The 9,888-nt window shown below is 36.6% G+C and overlaps 1 protein-coding gene and 1 pseudogene across 1 annotated transcript; both read left to right on the top strand.

Annotated features, from left to right (window-relative positions):
* The first annotated feature begins 4,692 nt into the window (after window positions 1–4,692).
* Window positions 4,693–5,675, top strand: LOC144517449 (blue-sensitive opsin-like; annotated as a pseudogene).
* Window positions 5,676–6,779: 1,104 nt separating this feature from the next.
* On the top strand, window positions 6,780–9,888 carry LOC144516488 (blue-sensitive opsin-like). The gene is made up of 5 exons (XM_078247819.1): window positions 6,780–7,158; window positions 7,256–7,424; window positions 7,508–7,673; window positions 8,980–9,219; window positions 9,787–9,888. Exons 1-5 carry the CDS (start codon window positions 6,780–6,782, stop codon window positions 9,886–9,888), a joined length of 1,056 nt encoding a protein of 351 aa, XP_078103945.1.

Below are 9,888 nucleotides of genomic sequence, written 5' to 3'. Positions count from 1 at the left end.
AAATTTAACACAATTGCAGGATCAGCATCCATACATAAGGCCTAACTGGAAGACTATTAAGCTCCGTCTCTTATTTACAGAACTTTGGCAAAACTAAAATGTAAACCACATAGCCTACTGTTATTCCAGTCATCAAAATATCACACATTATTATTATTATTATTATTATTGTGTTACGTGGTGAGGTTTTTGTTTGTTTGTTTGTTTGATTGTTTAGACAGACAGATAGATAGATAGATAGATAGATAGATAGATAGATCATGTCGCCCTCTGGTGGTCAACAGCTGTCACGACAATAACGAATGTGAAACCATGAGGAGTTTATTTCTGTAAAGATTAAATAACCTCCTGTAATTGCATTTCATTTTTCTTTAAATGCATACCATTGGTTTTAGAGCCCTACATATATTTTAGAGTTTTCATTGAAGGTGGATTCCCATTTGATCATTATGAAATATTGTTATAGCCTGCGTATTTACTACACCATCATTTTTTTTATTATTTTTTTTTATTTTTATTTCTGAGGCATATGTAATGGCTCAAAATTTCCCATGTGCCAGACACTGAAGACCTGTCAGCTTCCGAGTAGCTGAATACAACCTGACCTCTGACCTTTGTCTAAAGAAGAGCAAAGAATGTTTCCACTGATATAAAAAAAACTATACTTTTATTGCTTCTATGTGAATAGGAAAAAAACATCTAATCATTGTAAATGAAATGAATATGTTTGCAGTATACATCACAGTCTGTCTCATTCGAATGTTTCATTATTTTTTTGAAAGACAATGTTTTCCTTTTTTTGCAAAACATTATTAGATAGCCAAGCATACTTGTGTTGTAATTGTTTTGGATGTGGTCTGCAGCTTAAAGTCAATACATTATGTATGAATAAAACACAGGGGGAAAAAAGGGGGGTTGTGTTTCTAATGATTTACATATTTTATTAATGATCAGATGCAGTCCTTGTACTGGAATAGAAAAAAAAACTTGCATTTTCATATACAAGTCATCGAGTACATATAACATATTAAGAACTTAAAGGCCCTGCACACCCACACAGGATTGCTCAGGTTGAATATGGGCTGAGCTATGCTGGGAATTACATGAGATCACTACTCCCAAGAATGATAACTGTAATTTCTAAGGTGCAACCAAGCTAATGGGAGAGTTAGAGAGATGTCAATCAAGCGTAGCCTGAGATGAGGTCTAATCACACGTCAATCAAAATGACCTGTGTGGGTGTGCTAGGCCTTTAAATTGGGTTATTTTAGATTCATTATGAAGCAGTAATGAATAATGCAATACCAAAGCTGATTATATAATAACTTAAAGATAAAAAGGTACAAATTACCTTTCATTAATTTTATTATGTTAACAGTGCAGCCACTCACTGCACCTTCTAACCATAAGTGAAGAAAATGTTCACATAATTTTTTCTTCTTTGCACATTGTGTTATGTTATACTAACAATGTAAACAATTTTGTGCTTTTTTAACGTATATCTACAACATAATATGTTGATTTTGTACATCACTCTTTGTTAACACACAGTGTGCTGTTCACGATGTCTCCTCTACGAAGCTTCATGGTTAGCACTAATGCAGCGGCTCAGTTCAGAGCTTAATTGAAAGGCAAACCTTTGTGACATGTAGTTCTATGGAGTGTAATCCTTTCAAATAAAATCTATTAAAAATCTATCTTCTTTCCTTTGTTCCTTTCCTGAAAAGGATTTATTCTGATGTCGTGAAAATTAGATTAGATTAGACTCAACTTTATTGTCATTGTGCAGTGTACAAGTACAAAGACAGCAAAATGCAGTTGCAAACAAATAACTTATTAGGCACACCATTAAGATACTGACTCCAAGAAATACAAACTAAATTGAATTTGTAGAAAGAAATAGTGGAAATATCTAAACTTCAATTAAAATTTCCATAAAAATAGTCTATATTTACCTTTTAGCAAAATGAGCAGTTTTTACAGTTTAAACCTTCGACTCCAAATATTATTAGGCTTAGTCATGGTCATTATGATTGATCTGAGGTGATGTCCCCTTTTCAATTTTAGCCTTTTCCACTTAGCTATTTATTTAATCAGTTTGGGCCACAAAAGCAAGAAATATACATTCCATCAATTTAATTTACAGCAATGCAGCTCATCGATATTATACTGAAGCTACTAGGATTTCAATTGAGCAAATGATTTTTGCCTGTTCTTACATTCTATTCCTTTTCATTGTCAGATAATCAGTCAGCATTCATACATGTGTGGGTTTTACCCAGAGAAAGTGAGCACAGCAGCAGGTTAAATGGGTCAGTGGAGCTTAGACAAACACCTTGACCTTCCATACTGTTCTCAGCTGCCGGTAATGGTTTACTCTCGATAAGAGTCTTAGGAAACGGCTGAAGAACTGCACTTTGAAAGCCTTAAAAGATCATGATGTAAAGCCTCACAGCTGACATGGATCAATTATGGCAGCAGGAGTTGGAGGTTATTAAGGAGGTGTATGTGGGATTTCAACCAACATAAGCATCACAGCAGATCAGTGTGCCAGCCTTTTTGAAAGAATATTTTTTTGTGTGCTATTGTCACACATCAGTTAACCTACAATTCGTGGCCATATTGTTAAACGTTATAAGGGATTTGTCACAAATTAAAGCACACAAGACAACCACTGCCGTAAAATCAGAAGTCTCAACAATCGTTATTATACAGAAGTCATAACATCATATCCTGAACACAATTCTTCAAAAAACAACTGTTTCCCGTCCACTTGTGAATACAGATCTGTGTCAACAAGTACAACAAAATGAAAATTCTTGAAAAAAATACATATTTCATGGTTGTCTTTCAAATAAGTAATTCAACTACAATGCATACATTATACTTAAATGTAAGGGGAAAAAAAAGTTAAAAAAAGTTCTACAAGCAAAATTCCACAATTCCAGCATGGCTGAAACAATAACAAGTATCGATTAATCATTTTTTCTGCCAAATCCTGCAAAACTATAAGCTACTTACCTTTGTAGTGGTAGTGACTGATGTCATTGTGGAGGCTGCACATGCGGTCGTGGCATTGTGATTATGTAAGAAGAATCTCAGCGGTATACCACATAAAGTAAATGACAATGAGTGTTTATGATGAAAGAACAAACTCCCCTCCTAATGCTCTTTTAAGCCTACTGTATTACTATTTTAATGCCTGAGGTTTTTTTTCCATCTCTAGAGAATGAGACAGAAAGACAAAGAATGAACTAACAACAATAACAATAACTACAATAAAACTAATATTAATGATTGTTAAGATCATTAAGAATAATACCACTAATGATACTTAAGCACACATATATTGATTAACCTATTTATGATACATTCATGGTTTATCTTGGTCTATTTTTCAACCTTATAACTAATCCCATCACAGCAGAACATTTTAGTACATCTCCTTTGCACCTTCCTGTTTCAGTCCTATATTACAACCGTCTTTCAAAATAAAGCAGGCAATTTGGGAAATTCCTTGTACACCTTTTGTTTTCCTGTCTGATTTAGATATTTGGTACGGATTGGCCTTTAGATAGAGCTGCATAAACCAGTATTTGCTGTTCACTATGTTAGCGGCTGTAAAAATATTGTTTGTATCCAATAGAAACTGTAGAACCCTTCATAGCCTTAAAGACAGGAAATGCAGGGTTATGGTCCATTGGCTCCATTTCCATAATAACAAGCAGATGTTAACAGAAAATTCTTAAAGGTTTATCTCAAACACTAGAATGTTTTTAAATGTTTGTTTTTAAATGTTTTTTTATCTGTTTTTTTTATACTTAAGTCTACGTATGTATTCTTACGTACGTCTGTATGATTGGTGCTTTTTCCTGTTGCACTGCAAGTGGCTGGTGGAGAACAGTCTTTTCATTTTCTTTATGTATGTAAGTACACAAGGAACTATGACAAATAAATTAATCTTAGTCTTACAATGTCTGATTCTGATGTGGAAAGCTGGATGGCCTATGCTCTGCTTTGTGCTGAGATCCATGCTTAACACGAGGTAATCCTTTCTTGATCCTGATACGATAACAAAGGTGGAGATCATCAATTCTAATACTAACAGAAAGCAGGTTATCCAAGGACAGATTGAATGTGATTAGCAGTCGTAATAGCGCTGGTGACTGGATTGGCTTCCAAAACAATGTTCTTCCATCCAGTTTACTTATGGGTGCAGACATGTCAATATGATCTAGCATTAATGTGTGTTCCTCAGTGCCTATTTATCATTGCTTTTGAACTGAAATAGTGTCTAAAAAAGTGTAATGAGATTACAGGAGATGATTGATCCTGAAATCTTGCATTGGCTTCTGGCTTGGTTCCGTGCAGCATGTATGTTGCATTGCTTCCTGTGGTGCTCTAATGCTTGGGGGTTCTATATATTGACTCAATGCAATCAATTAATAAATTTAATTATTTAATTACTTAATTATTCAATTATTCAATTATTCAATTGTTCAAATGTTCCGTCAGACAGCCCTATAACTGAGTCCACTGCAATGGACTGCCATAGCCATAGTGCAGGAGACGCTGAACTGACCATCACATGAAAGGCAAATTTTTATTTTTCTTATTTTACATTCAAGGCAAAATGAAGCACGGCCGTGTTACGGCCACGACCATTTAGGAAGCAAAGCGACCTACTATGCAATGGCCGTCTACATGTTTGTTATATTTACCCTGGGCACCTTCATCAATGTGCTTACAATTGCGTGCACCCTCCAATACAAGAAGCTCCGGTCTAATCTCGACTACATCCTGGTGAACTTGGCAGTGGCAAATCTTCTTGTGTCTGGTGTGGGCTCTTTCACTGGCCTCTGCTCCTTTGCAAGCAGGTATTTTATCCTCGGAGCACTAGCATGCAAGGTTTTATGGTAACTTGGAGCGGTAAGACAAACTTTGTGACACAGATATATATACCTTACACTTTTCTCTTCCCTTAGCCCTTATGGTCTTCTGCTATGATCAGCTGCTCATTACGCTGAAAATGGTGAGGCATAAAAGAAAACAGATTTAAAGAAAGTTTTCGGGCTGACGATTGCGTAATGCTGCAAAAAGTTATGAACTATTTCTACAAAAATCTACTAAATTCAACTTAACTGTATCTCCTGTGTGATGAAACTATTTGGTGCATGGACCACTGAACATGCTGAACCCAGAAGTCATGAGAATCATCTCACTTCTGTCACTCAACAGGCAGCGAAGGCCCAAGCTTAATCTGCATCCACCCATCAGGCAGAGAAGGAGGTGACCAGGATGGTGGTCGTCATGGTGTTTGGCTTCTTGGTGAGCTGACTGCCTTACACCACCTTTTCTTTTTGGGTTGTCAACAACCGCAGGCAGACTTTTGACCTGAGATTTGCTACTATACCGGCTATCTTCGCCAAGTCCCCTGCAGTCTACAACCCAGTTATCTATATTCTCCTCAATAAACAGGTCTGTTGGAAAACCTTTCAGATTGAAAACACATTACAGTTATGGTTTTTAAGTTGTGTTTTTAAATGTGTTTTTCCTTTGATGTATTTCAGTTCCGTTCATGCATGATGAAGATGCTGGGGATGGGTGGAGGTGAGGATGATGAGTCGTCGGCAACATCATCAGTAACTGAAGTCTCCAAAGTTGGGCCTGCTTAGACTGAACTGAAACATGAATAAAAAAATACATGCAGATAAATGGTGTCAACAACACAGGCACTGGTTTGGACTGTGTACAGTTTCCTTATTTGGGTATTGTATTGTAAAGCACATCTGAGAGGCTGTGTTGTTAAAGAAACTCATCATTCACTGAGAAATTCAAAACTGCAATGTGTTGACAGTAATGTTTTTTTTGTTATTGTTAATGATGTTGCTTTGAATTTCCCTACACAAACATTTTTATCTGTTCATTTCCAATAAATCCTCTTACCTCTGTAATATGTAACTATATAACTGCCTCCTCTGACAAAATTATGTATAATGTCCTTCTCCGCATTGGGTTGTTGAATTGAAAGAGTTACTATACAGTGAGCCCCTTCTGAAATATATGCTGTGTTTTACATCTTACGCATCCTTCCAGATCAGGAAAGAATTAAAAAGGGCTACAGCGCAAAAGATTATCAGAATTAATGTTACTGGAAACCAGATTAGCTGGCAAAGACCTGCTGTGCTCTTCCTTAAAAGACTGGGATTAACCTGTTTAATCTGTTTATGTTAAGAACAAGCGTTAATGCGGATACACAGGTGCACTGTGTATGCATTTATATGCTTGTGTGTGTGTGTGTTCCTTGATTAAGATATCTGTAGATAATGTTTTTTTACAAAGGACAAAATCATGAAATTGTTATTCTGAGCCCAGTACCGGGTTGTTCTTAACAGCAGGATGTGTGTAATTTCAGCATGCATATTCATAATTTAGATAATTGTCTTACATACCAAAAACAACAACAACCTCTTACAAGGATCTATTGCTTAAGTAACAGTTACATAAGCATCAACACGTTTTCATGTGTGGCAGGCATTTAAATGTCAACTCCAAGTCAGTCAATTATATAATCAGTTGACCTTTTAATAGGGATGAGTGGCATCTTGAGACCCTTCCACAAATGATTAACAAGAGAGGTTAAGAACGCAGACAACACAGCGACTATGTCTGCCTCTTAAAATGTGTATTCTTTATTCTTACTTTATGATATAGGCAGAGCAACAGTATAAGCAAGGAGGTATAACGATTGTGATTAATAGTCATATAAAAAGGGCTAAATGAGCGCAAATCGTGGCATGGAGCTGCCAGAGGACTTCTGGATACCTGTCCCCCTGGACACCAACAACATCACGTCACTCAGTCCTTTCCTGGTTCCTCAGGACCACTTGGGGAACTCAATCACCTTCTACGCCATGGCAGGATTCATGTTTTTTGTATTCGTGGTTGGCACTGGCATTAACATCCTCACCATTGGATGCACCCTCCAATACAAGAAGCTCCGGTCCCACCTTAACTACATCCTGGTGAACTTGGCCGTGGCAAACCTTCTTGTGTCCGTTGTGGGCTCCTTCACTGCCTGCTGCTCATTTGCATTCCGATACTTTATCTTTGGAGCACTAGCATGCAAGATTGAAGGTTTTATGGTAACACTTGGCGGTAAGATTTAATCTAAAATTTTGATTTGCTTGCTATTACTGGACTTATCTATAGTGATTTAAAAAAGGTTTTAAATTGTCTGTCTCTGTCATTTCAGGTATGGTAAGCCTGTGGTCTCTTGCTGTGGTAGCTTTTGAAAGATGGCTTATCATCTGCAAGCCACTTGGAAACTTTATTTTCAAGCCTGACCATGCTGTCGCTTGCTGTGTATTTACCTGGGTGTTTGCACTGATTGCCTCACTTCCTCCACTGTTCGGATGGAGCAGGTAAGCAAAAGAAACTAACTGAAACTCATCTCAAAACTGAGAAGCTGGGACGTACATCAACGCTCTTGTGATTATCTCTCCAGGTACATCCCAGAAGGCCTGCAGTGCTCCTGTGGTCCAGACTGGTACACCACAAACAACAAATACAACAATGAATCCTACGTGATCTTTCTCTTTGGCTTCTGCTTTGCTGTTCCATTCACCACCATTATCTTCTGCTATGGTCAGCTGCTCATTGTGATGAAAATGGTGAGGCAAGCAAATCACAATCACCCTAAATTAAACAATATAAATCTCAAATGTAGTTATTATGGTTCACTTAAAAAGCTTTTGAAAAGACAGAATTTGTGACTTCCCAAGATTGAGCAACATATGTATTTGAATGCATCTTCTTATATTTTATCAAAGCCAAAAGTTATCATCCGAATGACCTATTTTATGAATGTGTAAATCTGAGTCAATACATGTCTATGTACATTCCTTGTGATGCTGTACCATCAACAAAGACGTGGTGCTGATAGGCATGGTTCAGAAAACACTTGTACACTTGCAGTCACTGCAATTGCCGGTGATACTACTGGCTTAGTAAAAACTAACAGTCGTGCCAGGCAGGATTCAATTTCATAGTAAAGTTATGCACAAGAACCGCACGCCCACTAGTAGGTGTGTTCCCACAAGTGTATGGCAAGCTCTTTTTAATGCTAATTAATTTAATCAAACCACACTCCTATCTGTTACTACATTATAGATATCCATAGTAGCATTTCTTCTAGTCAAAATTATATTCTCACTAGTCAGAATGTTAATTAAATATATCCACAATAACATTCTTACTAAATATGGTTTTCTATATATCTACAACTTTGATTTTCCTAGTCAAAACTAAATTTAAGATATCTTTAAAATCCTTAAAAAGTATGAGAGGCCGATTTAACATTTAATTCACTAGATATTTATTGCAGATATTTGTAATTCAATTCTTCCTAAAAAAAACTGTTCAGATATCCACAATGTCATTATTCCTATCCAAAATCAATATTCTAGATATTTGCAATATAGTTTTTACTAGAAAGAACTCCAATTTCAGATATCTACAATCCAATTGTTACTAGTCATAATTTTAATTTGAGATATCCAAAATGAAAATGAATGAATTCTATAGCAGATATCTAGGATGTTCATTCTGAATAGGAAGAATGATGGATATCTGAAATTGAAAGCCAGCCCAATATACATGACAAAGTGACATCATTTTTCCTATAGGAAGAATAACGTTGTGGATTTCTGAAACAACAATTGTGTATAGGAAGAATATCATTATGGATATCTGAAATGTTCTTTTTGACTAGGAATAAATTAATTATGTTAATTATTATTAGTCCACCCAGTACTTTTTACCTGTTGAAATACCTTTTTAAAAGGGCAATACATCCAGTTTCACAGTTTTCGAAGTTGTGGACGTAAATACCAGTAAACATGCTTTTTGGCAGACAATGACTTTTTGGCATGACACCGGCGCCAGTGTTTGATCCAACTCACCTCTCTTCCTCAACAGGCAGCAAAGGCCCAAGTAGAGTCTGTCTCCACCCAGAAAGCAGAGAAGGAGGTGACCAAGATGGTGGTCCTCATGGTGATTGGCTTCCTGGTGTGCTGGTTGCCTTATGCCTCCTTTGCTCTTTGGGTTGTGAATAACCGTGGGCAACCATTCGATCTTAGACTGGCGACCATACCTTCCTGCTTCTCAAAGGCCTCTGCAGTCTACAACCCTGTTATCTATATTTTCTTCAATAAACAGGTCTATTAAATTTTGTGATGGACAAAATATTCAAAAAGCGATGGACTTTTTGCCTTGTTGCAAAAAAGTACATGGGCTGTAAAATGTGCTAAAATAATGTCTATATGTCAGTCTGAGGTGCATGAGTGTAACATTTTGTTAACCTTACATAATCATTATGTCCTCTTAGTTTTTAACAGACCATACAGTAACTTACAAAACTACATGCTAGCAAAAGTTTTGAGTCAATGCTGTATTGTGTTGATTGGAGTACCTCACTACTGCAACATTTTTATATATAAAAAAAACTGTTATTAAATCATTTAATTATCCACTTAGAAATATTCCGATAGCAAAAGTTTTTGATAAAATTAGACAATCCCACTGAAATCTGGTGCAGTTTGCAGTATCTGCCACAGTGCCTTTTTTGATACAGCCACTAGGGGGCTCTAAAGTAACATTAAAATGCAACACAGTGCCTTTAATGGCACATTTTGCTTTTTTCTCAGTTATCTTCATACATGATGATAATAACAGACACCAGATGTACATTTTAACTACTTTGATGATTTGTTTTGTCCCTTGCAGTTCCGTTCATGCATAATGACAATGCTGGGGATGGGTGGAGGTGGAGAGGAATCCTCAACAACACAATCAGTGACTGAAGTCTCCAAAGTTGGGCCTGCTTAG

This window comes from Sander vitreus, chromosome 4, assembly GCF_031162955.1.
Source record: "Sander vitreus isolate 19-12246 chromosome 4, sanVit1, whole genome shotgun sequence".
Taxonomy (NCBI): domain Eukaryota; kingdom Metazoa; phylum Chordata; class Actinopteri; order Perciformes; family Percidae; genus Sander; species Sander vitreus.
Note: the sequence above shows the minus strand (reverse complement) of the source record. Positions and strands in the feature narration are given on the sequence as shown.